This window comes from Polypterus senegalus, unplaced genomic scaffold (genome assembly GCF_016835505.1).
Source record: "Polypterus senegalus isolate Bchr_013 unplaced genomic scaffold, ASM1683550v1 scaffold_3876, whole genome shotgun sequence".
NCBI classification, from domain to species: Eukaryota; Metazoa; Chordata; class Cladistia; order Polypteriformes; family Polypteridae; genus Polypterus; species Polypterus senegalus.
Window position 1 is genome coordinate 2306 of NW_024385043.1, and position 22695 is coordinate 25000.

A 22695-nucleotide genomic window follows, 5' to 3' on the forward strand; every position below is an offset into this window, starting at 1 on the left:
AGTCGGTGTGAAAGGCACTATATAAAGTAGACGTTAGGTGTAAAGGATTAGATTTGAAAATCGAAATGTACTGCGCAACATCCGTATTGGCTGAACAATTATTCAAGTATGTAGGGCGCGATATGAAATACCGATTGAGAACATCAGCCCCTCTTCAAAATGGAGTTTTTAAAGTCGATTATTGAGGCAGGATGGCTGCTGAGTGAATAATAGGTTTGAGTGTCTGATTATTACAACAAAACGTTTATTGAATCACTTATCAAGTGTGTAGAAGGCTATATAAAATAACAGTGTGGTTATTAATTATAAAAGCATACATATGCACTATAAAACATTGATCTCGAGTTTTAAGCACCAACGAGTATGATGAATTGACGTATTAAGGTGCACAGTAAAGGAGGTCACGAAATTATTAAAACATGAAGAACACAATCTATCAAACATCACTTATTGAGACATGGAAGGCAAAATTCAGTTGATCGATAATTCAGGTGTAAAGAACATAAAGTCGGCAGTGAAAGGCGCTATACAACGTCCTATTAAAACTCAGATCTATTGGAGTCGCCCCTTCTGCTCGTCGTTTTCCTCACATCCTTCAGGTTTGCCCCGCTGCTCGGGTCTGTTTAGAGGCGCCGCTGCGGACTCCCCTTACAGACGCTAAAGTGACACGTCACGTGGCAGTCTTTCTACTCTCATTGCGGCGAGCGCCCGCTAGCGTCAGCGATAAATACGTTGACCACGCTTAACTGTCACAAAACGGGCCGTTCCGTGGTGTTGTATGACGAGACACACCGAGATGTGAGGCGAAACACATGGCAGGCTGCTGCTGTTGCTTCTTCTCCAACAGCTCCGCCCTCAGGCCATTGTCTTCCAGCCCGCCCCTCGTAGCCCCTGCAGGTCCGGAGGTGCGGAGAGGAAATGATGAACTGCCATTCTGCTGACTTGACAATCTGCCTTTACCTGTTGAAACCTGCTGATAAGAAAGAATGAATCCATCAGTTCAGTTCTGTCAACGCGGTAATTACGCCCGCCAGGGAAGAGGAAACCACCAGAACCTTGGAATTGTACAATCGGCTTATTGCTTCATTTTTTTGTTCGGATTGACACTTTTTGTTTTGAAATGTTTTGTTGGCGGAGAACTTTGTCTTTCAGTCCTTTATGTAGCGCCTTTCACATACAGTATGAACTCAATCACATGGCACTTTAACAAGAAAAAAAAAAAACAATCGGCGACTCATGGGATATTAAAAAAAGTTCTGTGGTGGACTGGTGCCCCCTGTGGGTGAGGATCTGTTTTACATGAGATGAGTCCGTATGGTGTGCAGCACGGATATGCTGGAAATCTACTCTGAGAAAAAGAAGTACTTCACCTCAATGCAGGCCACACCGTGAAGTTTCAGATGTTTGGTATTTAGGTAGATAAATAGAGATGAAAGACACTATATAATAGATAAATGAACATGATAGAGAGATATGAAAGGCACTATATGATAGGCAGATAAATTAACATACTGCAATAGAGAAAATATGAAAGGTACCATATGATAAATATGTAAATGTGATTGATTGATAGATACATATGAAAGACACTATATAAAAATCAATTATATACTGTCTTTTGTATCTCTTTGTTATATTCATCTATTATATAGCATTTTTCTTATCTGTATATCTGTCTTTCAGTCATATAGTGCCTTTCATATCTCCTTCTCTATATTATATTTATTAGTCTGTTATATAGTGCCTATCACGACTATCTATAATATAGTGTCTTTGATATGATATAGTGCAATTATCTATCTATCTATCTATCTATCTATCTATCTATCTATCTATCTATCGCATAGTGCATTTCAGAAGAGAAAACTAATTCAAAAGCACATATTTATCCAATGTATTTATGTATAATATAGTGCCTTTCATTATCTATCATATAGTGCCTTTCCTCTATTTGTCTGTCTGCCTATCTATTATATAGTGCCTTTTATCTATCTATCTATCTATCTATCTATCTATCTATCTATCTATCTATCTATCTATCTATCTATCTATCTATCATATAGTGCCTTTCTATCTATCTATCTATCTATCTATCTATCTATCTATCTATCTATCTATCTATCTATCATATAGTGCCTTTCTATCTATCTATCTATCTATCTATCTATCTATCTATCTATCTATCTATCTATCTATCTATCTTATAGTGCCTTTCATATGATATAATGCCCTTCCTGCCTTATAGATGGATAGATAGACAGACAGATGTCTCCCATACCTAAATCTGCCACTCTGCATATGGCAGGAACCCATCCCAGGGTGGAAGGCCAGTTGATCAGAGGGAACACCTGAGCACTTTGCCAAACTCTGTCACACTGCGACAATTTATGGTCACCGGTCATCCTAACTAACATGGATACACTGGGGGTACAGAAATGTAAAACAGATAGGGGAGAATATGCAGGGCCCACAAAGATGGAGAGGAACCAGGATGAGTCATCCTGCACTCACCTCCTTCTCTCTCAGTTTTATCGGATGCCAAATCCAACTCTTTGATGGCTACAAATCCCCATAACATTTGACAATTTTAATAAGCTCCATGTGTCTTTCTTTAGGTGTGACCGTGTGGGAGTTGATGACTTTTGGCTCAAAGCCCTATGACGGCATCCCAGCGAGTGGAATTGCAAGCATTCTGGAAAAAGGAGAGCGTCTCCCACAGCCTCCCATCTGCACCATTGATGTCTACATGATTATGGTCAAATGTAAGTCACATTTTTCATGTTTTTGATTGTTGCAAGAAAAAGTGTGTGAAACCTTTGGAAAGACCTCATTTTCTGCATTAGTTGGTCATCAGACCTGATTTGATCTTCATGGAGGTCACAAGTTATAGCCAAGTGCGATATGCTCACACTACTAACACACAACTCTGTCATGTCTTTATTGAACACGCTCATCAGACGCTCACAATGTCCTGCGGAAAATGTCAGTGAACCCTCCTTTGGCAGCAGTGAGTACATCTGACCTGTCCAAAGTTCAGGAGGAATTTTAGACCATTCTTCTCTACAGAACTGCTTCACCTCAGCCGTCTTCTTAGGTTGTCTGGTGTGAACAGCTCTCTTGACGTCATTCCACACCATCTCTGTTAGGTTAAGGTCTGGGATCTAACTGAGTCTATTGAAGCCATTCTGTAGTAGATGGACTTCAATGTGTAGAGTTATTGTCCTGCTGGATCACCCAACCTTTACTGAGCTTCAACTGATGAGTGGACACCATACACCTTCCTGCAGGAATACCTTGAAAAGCTTAGCAAGTCATTTTCCGCTCGATGAGGCCAAGCTAGTCTTCCTGAAGGTTCATCCTTTATTCCCAGAAGTGTTGTGGACTATCAAGATGGTCTTTGGCAAACTTCAGGCATACAGAGTTGTGGTAGACTCATAAACAGAGATGTCCACCTGCTCCAGCATTTCCTTCAAGCCTTTAGCTGTTCCTCCAGGGTTCATTGTTACCTCCCTGAGCATTCAATGTTGAGCCTTTCACGTCACCTTGGCTGGACGCCGGCCTCTGTGGAGATCAGCCACAGCACTAAATGGGGCCTCCATTTATCCACTGCTGGTCTAACTGTGGACTGATGGAAAAATCGGAACTCTTTGAATTGACTTTGTAACCCCTGAGCCACAGACATTCTGCTCGGCATCTGAGAGCGGGGTTTGTTTCTTGACAGAGTATATTAATGATTCCTTTATTTTTATTGAGCTTTTGTAAAAACCCAAATCTCGCCATGGGGATAAATAAAGTGCTATCTATCTATCTATCTATCTATCTATCTATCTATCGTGCCTTTCACTCTATCTATCATATAGTGCCTTTCATATCTATCTATCTATCTATTGTGCCTTTCACTCTATCTATCTATCATATAGATCTATCTATCTATCATGCCTTTCACTCTATCTATCTATCAGATAGATAGATAGATAGATATGAAAGGCACTATATGATAGATAGATAGAGTGAAAGGCACGATAGATAGATAGATAGATATATCTATATCTATCTATGAAAGTGCACTATATCTATCTATCTATCTATCTATCTATCCTATCTAAGAAGGCTGACAGGGTTACAGAAAGTGAAGGGTTACAGAAAGTGAAGTTACGACAGCCTTCCTTCCTTCTTTATTTTATTCCTGCAGTGTGCTCATCTTCAAAGACAGTTGTTTGGCTTCAGTTGTCGTTACCTTTTGTACTTTGGTAAATGTTCTTAACTGATTTTTTTTTTTTTTTATCCAGGCTGGATGATTGATGCTGACAGCAGGCCCAAGTTCCGGGAGCTCATGGCAGAGTTCTCCAAAATGGCTCGAGATCCTCCACGCTATCTCGTCATTCAGGTAAACACTACGATATGAGAGGTGGCCAAATGACACAGTGATTAGCACAGGACTGGGTTTTTACTCCAAACCCATTCCCGGTTCATATGTGTCATGAGTTGATTCATTTATGAGTCAGTCTGCTGTGGACTCCAGGGGGCACTCCAGCTCCCCAAACGCCCAAACCATAAGGGCACAGACACAAAGTAAAAACGAAGAGTTTTTATTTGTGGGAAACTCTTTATATATCCATCCATCAATCCATTATCCAACCCGCTATATCCTAACTACAGGGTCACGGGGGTCTGCTGGAGCCAATCCCAGCCAACACAGGGCGCAAGGCAGGAACCAATCCCGGGCAGGGTGCAAATTTTAGGATCGCCAATCCACCTAACCTGCATGTCTTTGGCCTGTGGAAGAAAACCCACGCAGACACGGGGAGAACATGCAAACTCCACGCAGGTAGGACCCGGGAAGCGAACCCAGGTCTCCTAACTGCAAGGCAGCAGCGCTACCACTGTGCCGCCCCTCTTTTTATATATATATTCCCGGGTCCTGCCTGTGTGGAGTTTGCATGTTCTCCCCATGTCTGCGTGGGTTTCCTCCCACAGTCCAAAGACATGCAGGTTAAGTGCATTGGAGATTCCTGCCTTGTGCCCTGTGTTGGCTGGGATTGGCTCCAGCAGACCCCCGTGACCCTGTAGTTAGGATATAGCGGGTTGGATAATGGATTGATGGATGGATATTTTGCATTTGAATTAGAGGTTTTTTTTGTTAGTCAAGGATTCTGTTCCCGTTATTATTTTGCTCGATTTTCCTAATTATTTAAGTGTTGTGTTTTTTTTTTTGGTAAACGCCATCTTAGGTCCCCCGATTGCCACCATGTTTGAGTACCCATCGTCAGGTTCACATCCCCCATTTCTAGGGGCGAGGCCTCAGAGGTCATGATTGGCACAACAGGGTAAAAGGTCCGCTGGGGGTTAACTTCCTTATCCAATGTGCAGATAACAAAACACTTTTTCTGTATTTCGTCTCGTGAGTTTCGTTCAGGTTTGACCTCTTGCTTGGTGGTCTTCGAATTTTGTCTCACATTTGGCCCTTGGTTGCTATCTTTTTTGTTTTTTTTTCTTTTGTTTCGTTTCTTTTATGCACATCTCCTGGCATTATTTAAAAATGACGCCCGGCAGTTAGCAGGCAGGACACCGGGTCATCAGGCGCATCAGTATTAAGGTCCCCCAAAGAGTCATTCAGTATCCGGAGTCGGACCACATATCGCAGATTTACTTTTGACAGTTCTTGATTACCGGTTTCTTGATCCAAGTTCTACCTTCTGACTTTGATTTTTCAACTGGCGATTCTCTCTCTTGACACAAAACCTTCAACTCCGACTCTCCAATTTATGGTACCGCCGACTCCTCAATTCGTGATCAGACTCGTATCTTTATGACTGTATGTTGATTGAAGGAACAGAGTCATACAGTTTTACCGACTCCAACTCTGACTTCATGTCTCCGACTGGTTTTTATATCAATGAAATCATCGATAGAAATGCAACTTTGATTTTTGCATTACAGTTTTCAGTTACAGAGCTGTTTAATCTCAGCAGGATGTCCTAATGGATCCTGATGGTCAGTCTACACTTACTTTTCATAACTTCGTCTTTGTGTCCTTCAGGGAGATGAAAGGATGCACTTGCCGAGCCCCACGGACTCCAAATTCTTCCGCAGCTTAATGGATGAGGATGACATGGAGGACGCCGTGGATGCAGAGGAGTATCTCATTCCCTACAGAGGCTTTTTTGGAAGTCCTTCCATTTCTAGGACTCAGCTCTTGAACTCAACGGTGAGAGGATTCTTTTTTTCTCGATGCCTTTCCAGCACCGGGGGTCTGTTCTTGTCTGAATTGTATTATTATCCATGACATGGGGGATCATCATATCTCCTTTTTGGTCAGCTTTTCTCAGTTCTTGCCAGGTCTTCATAACTACCAGTCTGGGGGGTACACAGAACTCACGCTGCTGTGACTATGAAGTGGGGTTTGACCAAGTAATTGAATTGCAGTATGAGAAATTGTCGTGGGGGGGCTACTTCAATAATCCAAATTGTAACAAAGGCGCTATAGACTGTTTGGACGTAATTAAATATTTTGTTCCGCTTAAATAGTTTTTGTAGAATTTCATGGAGGAGATTCTTTTTTTTATAATTCGTTTAGTGATTGGGTTATCGTGATAGGTGTGTTTCGCTGCACTGCCGTTTTGGTTTCGTCGTGGGTGCCGGCATTCTGTGTTATTGGTGCCATGACAGCCTCGGTAGGTTCTGTGGGCGTGTCCCCTGAAGTGTGACATCACCGGTGTGGCACTTTATAAGCTGACGCTGCACATCTCTTCAGATTACAGTTACTCTTACAGTGTTTCACAACCCAGGGCGAGTTGCTGATGTTTATAATGGTAGTGGGTTACACGGTGGGTCACCAGTCCATCGATCCACCAAAGACTCTTACGACACCAAGAAAACCTGCTCTAAAAACTCCTTCTGAGTGATTTCAGTGTGGTTTGTGTCAGGGCATTCTGGATACCCACCCAGGGTCCTGTGACTCTAGGGGGACTTTTCATCAAACCTTACCCCCCCCTAATGGAAACGATTGAGTGCCAGGAGACCAACCCCAACTTAGGCTGGATGACACACTCAAGTGTCGACACGACGAAGCCAAGGATCTGGATGACGGCGTCGCTTTAAACGTCTGGGGGTCCGCGTGCTGCATTGTTAAAATTGCAATCAACTCTCTATTGAGGCGCTACTGTTCATTCATTGAGTCAACCAGAAGCCTGTCGGGGTCTCGTTCCCAGCTTGTGTAGTTAAGTTTACTGATCTTTGCCAATTCCTTACGACTGCACATTTTGGGTTTAAATTAAGAAATTCAAAACCAAAAAGAAAAGCCCAACATAATTCCAAAGGAAACCAAAAAGTTGTCCGAAGCACCGTAAAAAAAAATATCAAATCCTACAAAAATTCCACAATAAGGAAGTGTCACAAAGGTTTGGGGCAGCCACCCGTATAATTTGATCCTGGCTGCAAAAGGTTTGTAAAGAGGGAGACTGAATCCAAAGCAGAACTGAATATGCAGAGGTAAGATGGCGGTTTTAAGGGCTAGCAGAAGAAATGATGTCACCTGTGCCGGGAGCGGAAGTGACGTCATCAGAGGCGCTGGATCCTGGTGGGGTTTCCCGGGAATGTGCTGTAAGACACAGTCCACACACTCCGCCACCCTCTGGTCTGATGTGGTATTACAGTCACTCCAGCCCTTTAACTGCCTCCTAATCACACGTGTGTGACAGAAGAAACTTGGACAAAACTAAATTGGCAATTCAAAAAACCAAGGAACAGCAAAATACAGTAAATCCTCGCTGTCCATGATTCCCGTTCCTATGTATTCTGTTCCCGTCGATTTGCTTGTAAGTTGTAAGCCGTTTTGTGACCCTCACGGCCTGATCTCGCCTATTCGCGATCGTCATATTGAAAATCCTGAGAGGCCCATCACACAGCAGTGACACTGACAAATAACACGTCTGTGGCGCCATTAGATGTCTGGGGCTGCACGCGCACCGCACTGAAGGGATCAACGAATGTCAACGAGAGAGGCCGAGAGGCGCGGGTGAGCCATTGGACTCCGTTTGTGATGGGGACTGGAGCTTGTAATTCTTCCACACAAATGAGGAATTCCCAGTAAGTGTGGGTCACTGATTAAGTCCCTGCCCTTTGTACACATCACCCTTCGCTACTGCTGACTGGATGGTTTAGTGAGGGCCTGGGGTCAGCCTTGCCACAGTCGCTCATGGCCTCTGGTGGACAGGTGCACAAAAGACAAGCAAACTTGACTATTGAGGATGTTAAAGTCGTAACAAGGCTTTCATAGACGAACCTGAGCCCCAAGGGTGGGAGAGCAGAGCACCAGGCACACAGCAGGAAGACGATCCTGGATGGGTCACCTGGCCATCACGTGGCACACACTCTCCAACAGTGTGATTATTACTGCTGCTTCACCACCTGAGGCCACAGGTCTGCCACGCCCTCAACCCTCTGCAGTTCACATACCAGTAGAAGGTGGGAGCGGAGGATGCCATCATCTGTATGCTACACCGATCCCTCTCCTACTTGGACAGAGGCAGTGGTGCTGTAAGAATTATGTCTCTGGACTTCTCTAGCACCTTCAACACCATCCAACCTCTGCTTCTTAGAGACAAGCTGACAGAGATGGGAGTAGACTCACACCTGGTGCCATGGATCGTGGACTATCTTACAGACAGACCTCAGTATGTGCGTCTCGGAACTGCAGGTCTGACATTGTGGTCAGCAACACAGGAGCACCGCAGGGGACTGGACTTTCTCTGGTCCTGTTCAGCCAACATACATCGGACTTCCAATATGACTCGGAGTCCTGCCACGTGCAAAAGCTCCCTGAAGACACTGCTATGGTGGGCTGCATCAGGAGTGGGCAGGAGGAGGAGTATAGGAACCTAATCAAGGACTTTGTTAAATGGTGCGACTCAAACCACTTACACCTGAACACCAGCAAAACCAAGGAGCTCGTGGTGGATTTTAGGAGGCCCAGGCCCCTCATGGACCCCATGATCATCAGAGGTGACTGTGCAGAGGGTGCAGACCTATAAATACCTGGGAGTGCAGCTGGATGATAAACTGGACTGAACTGTCAATACTGATGCTCTGTGTAAGAGAAGACAGAGCCGACTATACTTCCTTAGAAGGCTGGCGTCCTTCAACATCTGCAATAAGATGCTGCAGATGTTCTATCAGACGGTTGTGATGAGCGCCCTCATCTACGCGGTGGTGTGCTGGGGAGGCAGCATAAAGAAGAGGGACGCCTCACGCCTGGACAAACTGGTGAGGAAGGCAGGCTCTATTGTAGGCACCGAGCTGGACAGTTTGACATCCGTGGCAGAGCGACGGGCGCTGAGCAGACTCCTGTCAATCATGGAGAATCCACTGAACAGGATCATCTCCAGACAGAGGAGCAGCTTCAGCGACAGACTGCTGTCACCGTCCTGCTCCACTGACAGACTGAGGAGACCCCACACTATGTGACTCGGGGGTAAACGTTAACATTATACAAAGTTATTGTCTGTTATACCTGCATTGTTATCACTCTTTAATTTAATATTGTTCTTTATTAATCCCAAGGTGAAATTCACATACTCCAGCAGCAGCATACTAATAAAGTTATCTATCTATCTATCTATCTATCTATCTATCTATCTATCTATCTATCTATCTATCTATCTATCTATCTATCTATCATATAGTGCCTTTCATATCTATCTATCTATCTATCTATCTATCTATCTATCTATCTATCTATCTATCTATCTATCTATCTATCTATCTATCTATCTATCTATCTATCTATCTATCTATCTATCTATCATGTGTTATGCCGCATTGCCATGTGGTGTCTTTACTGACCTGTCACCAGACAGATGACTTTTGTGTCTTCGGGGTCACTGAAAGTTGCCCTTAACGGGAGGTTAGATGCTTGTCTGAGGTTCACTAGCAGGAGGCCTAACTCCACATTTCCTGTTTTTTTTTCCCAACAGAGTGTCGGCAGCAATGTGGGGGTGGCAGCCTGCTCAAACCGGAACGGGGTAAGTCATGCGGACTGCGCATTCTTCTCAGCGGCCCACCACTCGTGTCTCGATTACCCCCTGTGCTCCTCTACCACAGGAGCAGGGGTGACGGGAAGGGTGGGGTCCAAACCAACAATCCACTGCCTGTAAAGCTCATTGACCCCCTCGGATGTTTTCACATTCTCTTGTTGTACAGCATTGAATGACAGGGGATTTCATTTGTTTTGTTTTTTTTTTGACACGGATCAGCAGAAAAGACCCCTTCATGTCAAAGTGAAAACAGATCTCTGGAAGAATGGACTACAAATGTAAAACAAGTCACAGTTGATGTATTGCTCTGATTCCATAGTGAAAGGAGTGTGAAGGCTGATTTATACTCCTTCATGAAGCCTATGCCAATAGCCCAAGTCACCAACGGCGTAGCCTGGCACACACGTCCTCAAAAAGTACAGGCAGACCCCTACACAACTCTGATTATCCAGTTTGGTAACAGTGTACAGTATTTGGACTGTTAGATAATTTTGTCTCTTTGTGTCACCGCAATGGATTTGAAACAAAGCAATGAAGATGTGACAGAACTGTAGACTTCCAGCTTTAATTCAAGAGGTTTAACAAAAATATCATACAAGCCATTTAGAAACGATAGCCATTTTTAGACAGGGTGCCCCCATTTTCAGGGGCCCACAAGTATTTGGACACACTAACATCATCAAAAATCTAACAATCAGCTTTAATTTTTAGTTGAAACTCCTTTCCAGTCAATGAGTGCCTGAAGTCCGAGCCCCCGGCCGTCACCAAGTGCTGGGTGTCCGCCCCACTGATGCCCTGCCAGACCTTTACTGTCGCTGTCTTCAGGTGCTGCTTGTCTGTTGGACTTTCAGCCATCAGTTTTGTGTTCAGTCAGTGGACTGCGTGTCCAGTTGTGTTGAGCTCAGTTACCTGACTCGGCCATTGATGAATAGTCCACTTGTTTGTGTTGTAAAGCTCTCAGTTTGCTGTCCCAGTGTGTTTTGTCTCGTTGTCCGCCTGCACTGTGAAGTGTCGTCCTGTCAGTTGTGCTGCGTTTGTGTGACTCTGAGCAGACAGTATAGCACCCTCTACACTTCACAATTCATCCTGCAGCTTCTGTCAGCAGTCACGTCATCAATAAACACCAGTGAGTGACTTCTATTGTCAGCCATGATGATCAGAACATAACACAACCTCCACCACGTCTCACAGATGATGTGGTGTTCATCAGATCAGGAGACGTCTCTTCTCTTCTCCATACTTTCATCATTCTCGTACATATTGATCTTAGTTTCATTTCTCCAAAGAAAACTGCACTGGCTTATAAAAAATATCTAATCTGTCCTTCCTATTCTTGAGGTGTCCCAGAGGTCTGCACCTTGTGGTAAACCCTCTGTCTTTACTTTCATGAGGTCTTCTCTTGATTGTGGACTTTGACAGTGACAGGTCACCTCACAAAGAGTGGCCTTGGTTTGTCTAAATGTCATGAAGGGGGTTCTTCTTCACCAAGGACAGAATTCTGTGATCATCCAGCACAGTTGTCTTCTGTGGTTGTCCAGACCTTCTGGTGTTGCTGAGCTCACTTGTGTGTTCCTCCTCTCTAAGAATCCACCAAATGGTTGAGTTGACCACTCCTGGTGTTTCTGCCGTCTCTCTAAATGGTTTGTGTTATTTTGTCAGCCTAATGATGGCCTGTTTTTACTTGCATGGACAGCTCTTTGGATCTCATAATGAGAGTTCACAGTCGTCTTCTTCTTTCGGCTGCTCCCATTAGGGGTCGCCACAGCGGATCATCTTCTTCCATATCTTCCTGTCCTCGTCATCTTGTTCTGTCACCCCCCTCACCTGCATGTCCTCTCTCACCACATCCATAAACCTCCTCTTAGACCTTCCTCTTTTCCTCTTCCCTGGCAGCTCTAACCTTAGCATCCTTCTCCCAATATACCCAGCATCTTGGACAGCTTCAGAAGGCAAATTCCATAATAAGATTCGACTAAAGACCTTCTACCTGCTGAACAGTTAATGAAATAAAGAGGGACCTGCTGACACCTGACTATGGGACAGCCAGTCAGTCAAATATCAAAATATTTTTGAGACCCTCGAAATGGAGGGACCCTCTATAAAAATGGCTGTCATTCCTAAGCAGCCCTTATCATCTTCTTCTTTCGGCTCCTCCCTTTAGGGGTTGCCACAGCGGATAATTTGTATTGTTGTCCACATATTGATTTGATAACATTTTACACAGGATGCCCTTCCTGATGTAACCCTCCCCATTTATCCGGGCTCGGGACCGGCACGAAGGAACACACTGGTTTGTGCATAATCCGGTGGCTGGGTTTAGATAGATAGATAGATATGAAAGGCACTATATAATAGATAGATAGATAGATATGAAAGGCACTAGATATAGATATGAAAGATATGATAGATAGATAGATATGAAAGGCACTATATAATAGATAGATATATGAAAGGCACTATATGATAGATAGATAGATAGATATGAAAGGCACTATATAAATAGATAGATAGATAGATATGAAAGGCACTATATGATAGATAGATATATGATAGATAGATAGATAGATATGAAAGGCACTATATGATAGATAGATAGATAGATATGAAAAGATAGATAGATAGATATGATAGATATGAAAGGCACTATATGATAGATAGATAGATAGATATGAAAGGCACTATATGATAGATAGATAGATAGATATGAAAGGCACTATATGATAGATAGATAGATAGATATGAAAGGCACTATATGATAGATAGATAGATAGATATGAAAGGCACTATATGATAGATAGATAGATAGATAGATATGAAAGGCACTATATGATAGATAGATAGATATGAAAGGCACTATATGATAGATAGATAGATAGATAGATATGAAAGGCACTATATGATAGATAGATAGATATGAAAGGCACTATATGATAGATAGATAGATAGATAGATAGATACTTTGTTTAAGCAGCCCTTATGATATTTCTGTTAAATTAAAGCTGAAAGTCTGCACTTCAATCGTGTAATGATTTTTTCATTTCAAGTCTACTGCGGTGGCGTGTAGAGCAAAAATGATGAAACTTGTGTCACTGTCCAGATACTTACGGACCTGACTGTATTTCAGGAAACGTTATTCTCCCTCTATTGTGTAATAAATAGGGAGCACGCTGAGGAAAGACTTGTTGAAGAACTTAGAAAATGTACTCATCCATACAATTTCGATCTTCCCAACACTCCAAAGACAATCAGATAGCAGTGGTGGTCAATTTATGGCATGAACTGTTGGCTAACATCGCTTTCCTAGAGTGCTTCAGTTGTGCCAGCTAGCATTCAGGCCTGTGCCCCCCAGACGTACAAGTCAGCCTTGAGCCGCAGGTGGGCTCCCAAACATCTGCTGGAACAAAGACCAGCTGCCATTTTGTGCTGCCAGTAGGAACTCAGAGGTGTCATCAGTTAATCTGAATTTCACACACACTCATCTGGTCAAGTGTTGGGCTGCAAGTTGCTGAACCCTCCACCCACAAGCTAAGTGAAGGTGTTCGGCCATGCAGATGCATGAAATGAATTTGTTTCGTTCAGATTTTGTATGCAGCATCGCGCAAAGCTTTAAAATGTGAAAACGTCCAAAACATTTTTTTCCCCAGAGATTTTTCTCACTGATTGAAAACCTTACCCTGGCTCTGTAACTCTAAGCGAAGACGTTGTACTTTTCTTCTGTTTTTCATACAGCATGGATGCCCAATGAGGGAGGACAGCCTGGTCCATCGATACTGCACGGACCCCACGACCTTCATGCCGAATGGTTTTCTGGAAACGGATTTTCAGCCGGCTGCAGGTGTGTAGCACGTTGCTTCTGAGGATTTTGGTCAGTTTACCAGGTGGTCTCCTGCCCGAAAACCCTCAAATACATTAACTGCCTCAAACCAGTTCAGGGTCGCTTTGGCGGGGCCAGCCTGAGACTCAAGATTGAGTGCCAGTCCATCACGAGACCCTTTCAGATGGGGTCAATTTATAATCATCAGTTAAGTGAATCTACACAGCTTTGGGATGGAAAGAGTTGTATTGTTGCAGGAACCCATGTGGACGTGAGGGAAATGCGCCAACACCATTAAGAGAAACCAGGTGGAGGAGGATTTGATGTTGAGATGTTGGATCCATGAGCCAGCAGCTCTAACCACTGCATAAGGAGCAGTTATCAGTGTGTAGGACACAGACTAGTATGAGTACTTCTACATTATTATTATTTTCTTCTAAGATAAGATGAGAAGCCAGCATCATCATTATGGTCAGCCATAGTCTTTGCAAATGTGTGGGCAAAATGGGCCCCATGGAATAGAAGAGGGGCCCTGTAGGACCTGAATAGGATACAAATGGTGATCACTGATTGAAAGAAGTCAGTGTTATCTTAAATACAGGCCACTGAGGGTGCCCACCTACATAGGTGGCATGGTGGGGCAGAGGTGCACACATCAGGGCACAAACATGGCTCACTTAGTCCCTTTTCTGGAGAAACAAAGTTGAAGTTTGACTTTTAATAAAATGAGTAGATGGAGCCCAACTACAAGGCGCTATATTAGAATCTTAAACTTGGTTCGCAGAAATCCCATGATTTCCATTCCTCAAATCCCAGTCTGTCGTAGACTTCCACAAAATTACACAATTAGGCATAAAACAAGCACACGTGTGTCTCTGCGTGATGGTGGGTGTAACCGAGGACCTGAATGTCTCTGAGGTACAGCAGATTGAGAAGGTCTTCTAACAGTTTCACTTTCTGTAACACTTAATTGTGTTGTAGATTTCATTTTAAGTGGACACCCATCAGTCTACACTTGATGACCCATCCTGATGACCGGTTACCTACTAATGTCCACTAGGTGGCAGAAGTTGACCAGACTACACCGTTGGGCCTGCCTTGCTACTCGGCTCAGCTCCTCATGTGGTGGGCAGCAGTGCTTGCAGGTTTTTGTTCTTTTAATTGGAACCCCATCTCAATTTAGACCAATCGTATTTACTGCCATGGACGTTTATTGTGTCCTTCCAGAATGGCCGTCACAGTCATATCAGGCCAGCTACGATTATACTTTAACTCAAAAATCAAGGAACACTGCGGTCAGTTTTTTAGAATTCGATTCATTGTTTTAATCCTATAATCACCAAATACAATTTCTTGCATTAGGAATTTGTGTTTTTTTTTTCTTACTCCAACTTATTCTCCAGAGAGACACACAGAGAGAGTTTTTGGGATCAGCTATTTGTACAGACCCCCCCAGAGCATGTTAAGGGCCCAACGGAGTAGCATTTCTTTCTTTCTGTCACAGCCAGGATTTGAACGGTTGAGTTACCAGCCCAGATCCTTTAGCCAGTGCGCCACCATTCCACCTTTTCATACGGTCATGTGAAAAAGTAAGTGCCCCTTGAGGAAATGGTTGACTTTCTCAGCATATTTGAGCAGGCCAACAGCACCTACTGATGAAGGGGATCTACTGGTAACCCTAACCCAATTTGCCTTTTCTGTCCAAAAAATAGCAGCAGATGTTAATGGTCTACTGGCGTAAAAGTAAGTCCACCCTAGGACTCTGAAACTGGCATTGCCCCCTTTTGCAGAAATTACTTCTTGCATGCGTTTGGCAGTCAATGACATCAACTCGGTGACATTTTGGAGCATTCAACCCTGCAAAATCCCTTCAGTTGCCAGAAGTTTGTTGGCACATCCTGGCTATTTCAAACTTTCAGTGTGGGTTCAAATGATGGCTTTAAGCAGGCGAGTCCATAAACTTTGATTTCTTCTTTTTGAGCCGTTCCATGGTGGATGTGCTTCATTGTGTTCTGGTTCAATTTTAACTTTTGCTCAAACGCCCTCACATTCTCCTCAGGCACACTTGGATAGGATGCAGAATTTCTAGTTGGTTTTTCAGGACCATCCATCCATCCATTTTCTAACCCGCTGAATCCGAATAGGGTCACGGGGGTCTGCTGGAGCCAATCCCAGCCAACACAGGGCACAAGGCAGGAACCAATCCTGGGCAGGGTGCCAACCCACCACAGGACACACACACACACCAATCACACACTAGGGCCAATTCAGAATCGCCAATCCACCTAACCTGCATGTCTTTGGACTGTGGGAGGAAACCGGAGCGCCCGGAGGAAACCCACGCAGACACGGGGAGAACATGCAAACTCCACGCAGGGAGGACCCGGGAAGTGAACCCAGGTCCCCTAACTGCAAGGCAGCAGCGCTACCACTGCGCCACCGTGCCGCCCGCTTTTCAGGACCTCAGGCAGCAAACCAACCCCAAACCAGAACATTTCCAGCACCAGGTTTCACAGCTGGCACTTGCTGTCAAGCATGGCCGCTGTTACCGTGCATGGAAATCAAGTCTCTCTTTGATTCCTCTGTTCCAGACGGCCCAGTCTTTGCTTAGATGATACTCTTGCTCAAATGTTCTTTTAGGACAGCTTCCTGGCACACCTCACCTGCAGGTCACATTTGTGCCACCACTTTCTGATTGGAGATGAATTCACTTTGACACCAACTGTTGTAAGATTTAACCTGCAGAACCCACGATGGCATTTTTGGGCTTCTGGAAGACATTTTTTAGTATTAGATGGTCATGTCTTAGAGTGAATTTGTTGGGCCAGCCAGTCCTTGACAATTTAACAGTTATTTGAAACCTCCGCCATTTGTAGATGATTTTCCTTACAGTAGAATGATTGATTATTAAATCATTTGGCCGTCTTTGGGAATTCCTTGTCTGACTCCTAGGCATCCAAAGCTGTCATTCTGAGGGTCTCTTATGGTCTTGGCAGGATGACACCACCCATGTCAATAGCAAAGAGAACACCAGACCCTTGGCATCTGTGCTTTAAATAAGGCAGTCAGGTCCACCTGAAGACTCCATAAGGAGCTTCTCATCATTGGCACCTCATCTGGGATACTTAATTAATTCTTCCTGGAGGGATCTGATGTGGTGATAAACGGAGGGGTGCACTTACTTTTTTCCACATGTGTTTATTTGGATGGAGAGAATGAAGACAGTGTCAGCTTGATGTGTCATTTGTTCAAGGAGATCGCCCTTACCTGTAGGCGCTGCTTGCATGAAGATCTAACGTTTGCTTGTAAGCTGTGAGATGCACTTGTTTGCTCTCCTCTGCACCGTCTCTTCAAGTGCTACCCTGTCTTTCTTGCACTGTGGTGGACTGAACCGCACAGAGGACTCCAGAGGTGGTCTCACTAGTGCATTATATAGTCTGAGCGTAACGTCCCTCGATTTATATTCAGCAGTTTTTGTGATATAACCTAACATTTTATTTGCCTTTTTAGTTTAAAGAGGAGACCATTCAGTCCATTTGTGGTTCACTCATTGGTTTACCTCATAGCTAAAGTGTCCCATTGTCTACTCCAGATCCTTCTTAAAGGTTCTCAAGGTTTCTCTTTAAAAAATGGTTCACAACTTGATACTCTCAGTACCGAGGAACTGGATAAACCTCTGGCACACACAGAATTACTAGACGCTGTAAACTCATTCCAGAGTGGGAAAGCAGCAGGCCTTGATGGCTGCCCTGCCAAATTTTCTATAAAAAAAAAAAATTAATTACGTTAGCTCCCCTTTTATTAGCAACATTTAAAGAAGCCAGAGACAATAAAATTCACCAAGTATTATTTACCATCTTTCCTAAAAAAATAAGGACTTATTACAATGTGCGTCATACAGACCAATCTCACTACTGAATAATGATATTAAGATACTCTCCAAAGTCCTAGCTAGAAGGATTGAGAAAGTGCTTACTTCTGTAATATAACCAGACCAAACTGGATTTATTACAAAAAAAATGGTTCTGGTTCTTTCATTGGTTGTGTGGTTCCTTGTAGACCCATTGCTGGAAAAAGAATCTTTTCATGACTTGAAGGGTTCTTTGAAATACCAGAACACAGAAAATAAGAAATTTGATAAACGAGATGAGACCATTCAGACCATCTGACACTCATTGGTTTAGCTCATAGCTAAGCTCTCCCAGGGCCTCATCGAGATTATTCTCCAACGTTTTCAGGGTTTCTGTTTGTTAGTTTGTTCCAGACTCCCACAAATCTTTGCAAGAAGAAGAAGAGAGAATTCTACTGGATCTTCTTTATCAACAATTTGAGTTTTTTAATTACCAGGATCATGAGGTCCCCACGAGGTCTCCTCTATTGAAACTAAACACGTTTAATTCTCTGAGTCTGCCACAGTAGGACATGTCCCTGTGACGATGTGGGTTCTGGCTCCACACTCCCTTTGCTATTGGAAAAAACAATCCTTTAAAAACGAGAGGTTAAAATCTTCTCTTGGAAGCAGTTTTAAAAGCAACAACAAACAAATCCGGTGTTCTTTTGTTAGCGTCTCACCTGCTAGTCCCGATTGGGCATCGCAGCAGGCAAGACGCTCTCTGCAGCTGCCCTCCTGAAACACAGGCACGAGACTGGAGACCTCCCGATCCCTGGCTTCGGTATGGCACTCATCCCAGTCCCGGAGAACTTGGTTTCCCACAACGGCCAGGTCGCTCACGTTGGGGATTCCCACCACCAAGTCTCCCGACTTCCGCTGCCTTTCAATGGCCCCTCCGCGGCCAGTCGCCTTCCCTGGTCACTCCCGCTACCTGATCGCTCAGCGGGAGCGACATCAACACAAACGTCTGGGTGTCGGCCTAACACCCAGCTTCCATGCAGCTGTCCACGAGCGCTCGATCGCGCGCTCACCACACTCACGCACCGCCCGCTTCTTCTCCTGCTCCCGGTAACCTCCGTCCTCTCTTTTCCTTCTTTCTCTCTCCATTCGTTTCTTTCTTTCCTCCTTTAAAACCGACTTGCGCTTCTTTTTAAAATGACGAGGGCCACAGCAGCTGCAGCATTAGCTGCGGGACAATCATGAATGTTGGCAGTTCCTCACCTGTGCACTAGGTGAGAAACGCCCACACCCTACGGATCGCCCTGCGGCTCACTATGGCCCAACGTCCCCTCACTAAGCCGCGAGCACATTGATTATTTATTTAAAAATGGCCTTTACTCAACGAGCTGTGGACCCATATCACCACAGTCCCCAAGCTCTGAGATGCACTTGATTGCTCTCCTCTGCACCACTTCAAGAGCTGGCCTGTCTTTCTTGTACTGTGGTGGACTGAACTTGCACAGAGGACTCCAGAGGTGGTCTCATTAGTGCATTATATTCTCTGAGCGTAACGTCCCTCAATTTATATTCAGCAGTTTTTATGATAGAACCTAACGTTTTACTTGCCTTTTTAGTTTGTTCTGCTCATTGCTTAGAGAGGAGACCATTCAGTCCATTTGTGGTTCACTCGCTTGTTTAGTTCATAGCTTTGCTGTCTCCATTTTTCATCCAGATCCTTCTTAAAGGTTCTCAAGTTTTCTCTTAAAAAATGGTTCACAACTAGATACTCTCAGTACCGAGGAACTGGATAAATCTCTGGCACTCTCAGAATTACTAGATGCTATAAACTCACTGTAGAGTGGGAAAGCAGCAGGCCCTGATGGCTACCCTGTCGAATTTTATATAAAAATATATATATTTAAGTTACCTCCGTTTTTATTAGCAACATTTAAAGAAGCCAGAGACAATAAAATTCTTCCTCAAACTTTTCACCAAGCATTAATTACTGTCTTTCCTAAGCAAAATAAGGACTGATAACAATGTGCATCATACAGACCAATCTCACTTCCAAATAATGAAGTTACGTTTCTTTGAGGTGTACTTACTTTTTCACAAGAGTCACACAGCCTGTACTTCTCTGTCAGCCATTTTGCTGGTCTTCTAGTTAGGCAGAGAAGGTAGGGAATGGTTGGTGTCCAGCTGATTGTGGTGGTCTGGTCGTTGGTGTCCAGCTGATTGTGGTGGTCTGCATTACCCCTCCAAGTGACCTAATAGCTGATCTTAGATGTGAATGGCCTGGCAGTGTAAGCCCATGACAGAATCCTAGTGCACCCCCTCCTGCCCGATGCTAACATCTTGCTTTTGTTTCCCACCATCTCAGAATACGTCAACCAGAATGGCCAGACGATGTCCAATGTCATGAACCCCATTTACCAGGATGTCCTCTTGCCGACCAGGACCAGCCAGCAGACACCAGACATGGAGTCACACTACCTGAACTCGTTTGAGGGTAAAGCCGAGGACCATCCCGAGTATCAGAACGCCAGCTCCATGGACCCCCGCAGGCCCGTCTTTGACAGCCCACGCTATTGTGAGGATGTCTTCATCCACCAAACCAGTCTAGACAATCCGGACTACCAGCAAGACTTTGTTCCTGTGAAATCCAAGCCTAACGGACACTTGCCTGCCGCAGAGAACGTGGAGTACTTGGGTTTAACGGCGTAGCCCGAGGCCGATTGGCCCGCCGTCACAGGATTCTGCAATTTTATGGATTTTTAGCACGTTTTTTTTTTTTGAAATATAGGAAGCACTATTGATCTGGACAGTGGAAAATTTTGGGGGGGATTGGCACCAGAAATGTAGACCACTGCTTCTGGCGAGATGTAGGGCGGACATTTGCCCGTCGCTATGGCCGAGATGGACGGCTCTGCTTGGCTCTCTCATGACTCAGTTGAGAGGAATGTGATGCGAAACTTCTGGGCTGAGGACTTCGCCTGCCCCGTGGAGTCAAAAAGGACAAATAAATCGAATGGCTGGCACACTGAAACTGAGCCTCAGGACGTTGTGCTCGTGGGTGCCCCAGCCAAACTGAGATCGTAATGTTTGTATAAATATATAAACGTATATCATATTTTCTTAAATATATTGCAAAGGAAACCAACGGACGGAATACAATAGTATACAGTTTGGGAGAAAAGACAACGGTACAAGCAGGGTGGAACTGATGACATTTCCAGACTTTTCCCAATCCTGCATCTTCATCCCGACTGTTGGGAATCCTGTGGATATTTGGTTGGAATTTTTTTTTAAACTGTTGTCATTTGAACAAAAGACAAGAAACTGTGAGCGTGTCTCCGGCCGCGTGTGTGTGTGTGTGTGTGCGTGTGAGAGTCGTGCCAAATTCTTTGAACTTGACAGCAGGATTGTGAATTATTTTTTGTTCCAATGTCAGTAAATCTTTATTTTATATAGCGCCTTTCACAGGAGGTGCTATCAAAAAAAAAAAGTAGCACTTTACAGAGCAAACTATAAATGGTGGAATTTGAAATATGAAACTGTTCACAGTGCTGTCTCAAAAATGCCATATCCGCGGAAACTACCTGGTTTTTATTTTTGTATAGCGCCTTCCACAGTCCACCCTTAAAAGTGCTAGTAGATCTGCAGTATCCTTAAAATGATGGAAATCCCTGCTAGGGTACATGGTGCCTTCCTCAAAACAGTTTCAAATCCACAGAAATGACCCCATCTTTGTCTTATATGGCACCTCTGACAGAGGGGCACCACCTTCAAAAAGCACTTTACAGCACAATTATAAATATGGGACGTGAACGTGTTCATTTTATACAGTTTTCCACAACGTAGTCTCAAAATCTACAAACTCTACAGAAATCACCTGGTCTTTATTGTATATAGCGCCTTTCATAAAGCTAACAATATTAGTTAACAATATTCCTAATCCCCTAAATGTTATGTAGCAGACTCCACAGAGTGTCACTGAGTCCATTCCAGTAAACGCCAAATCCAAACAAATGAGCCCACCTCTATGTTATGACGTAGCACCTTCCACAGGGGGGCGCTGTCAGAGAGCACTTTACAGAACTTGCGCAAATCAAACACGACACTGTTCACTTCATTCTCACGGGAACCCTGATGAGCGCCATTCATACTGCGCTCTCAAAGCGGCCCCCGTCTTCCTTTAGTCGCTGATCTGCAGGCATTTCCCATATGGCGCCTTTCACTGTAGACGTACGCAGTTTTATTGAACGTTCCGTACCCCTTAGCTGAATCTGCTCGTTCCAGCCCAGGATTGTGGTGGCAGCTGGAGCAAGTGGTAGGGCGCGTGTCCCACTAACCAACAGTTTTCTAATTCTACCCAACTCAGCCAGGCTTTATTTTCTATGGCAGCTTTTATTTGCTGGAAATATCTAGAAGCAATTCCAGTTCTGAAATGAAAGAAGAATTGGCCTGTTTTTTTTTTTTTTTTATTTTGCGCCTTTTTAAAATATGGTGTACTTCTCATCCACCCTAATAAAAGGATAAGCGTCTGTGTGTCTGTCGGTGTGTCTGTCCAGTTGCTGTGTCTCTGTCATTCCTAAAGATGGTGCATCACCAACATTTTTAGTAGTAAGATGCATTTATCATTCCAACGGATGGTGCATCATAAGCATTAACACTGCTTTTAAGATTCCCATACCAAATGGCAAAGAACAAAGGCATATGTATTACATTTGTCATTCCAACACATGGCGCATCACAGACATTAGCAATGCTTTTATGAATCTCATACCAAGTGGCAGATAACAGAGGCATATACATTACATTTATCATTCATTAAGCATTAACCGGCCAGTCAGAAAAGGGCCATTTGTGGGTGGGTGCCCGCATTAAGTGTTTATGTCATGACAGCTCCTTTCCTCTTTCTCTGGAGTTAAAATATTTTTGCACGTCCACTTTAGAAAGAAGAACATTTTTAACGGTGAATCATGGAAGGCGCTATACAAGACAACAGCCAGTAG

The 22695-nt window shown here is 44.0% G+C and overlaps 1 protein-coding gene across 1 annotated transcript; it reads left to right on the forward strand.

The window, feature by feature from the left end:
* Nucleotides 1-2617: 2617 nt before the first annotated feature.
* Nucleotides 2618-22232, forward strand: LOC120522225 (epidermal growth factor receptor-like). Its single transcript, XM_039743297.1, has 6 exons — nt 2618-2762; nt 4290-4387; nt 6041-6208; nt 9975-10022; nt 13764-13869; nt 20061-22232. The coding sequence occupies exons 1-6, from the start codon at nt 2636-2638 to the stop codon at nt 20402-20404; spliced, it is 891 nt and encodes a 296-aa protein (XP_039599231.1). The 5' UTR covers nt 2618-2635; the 3' UTR covers nt 20405-22232.
* Nucleotides 22233-22695: the final 463 nt, after the last annotated feature.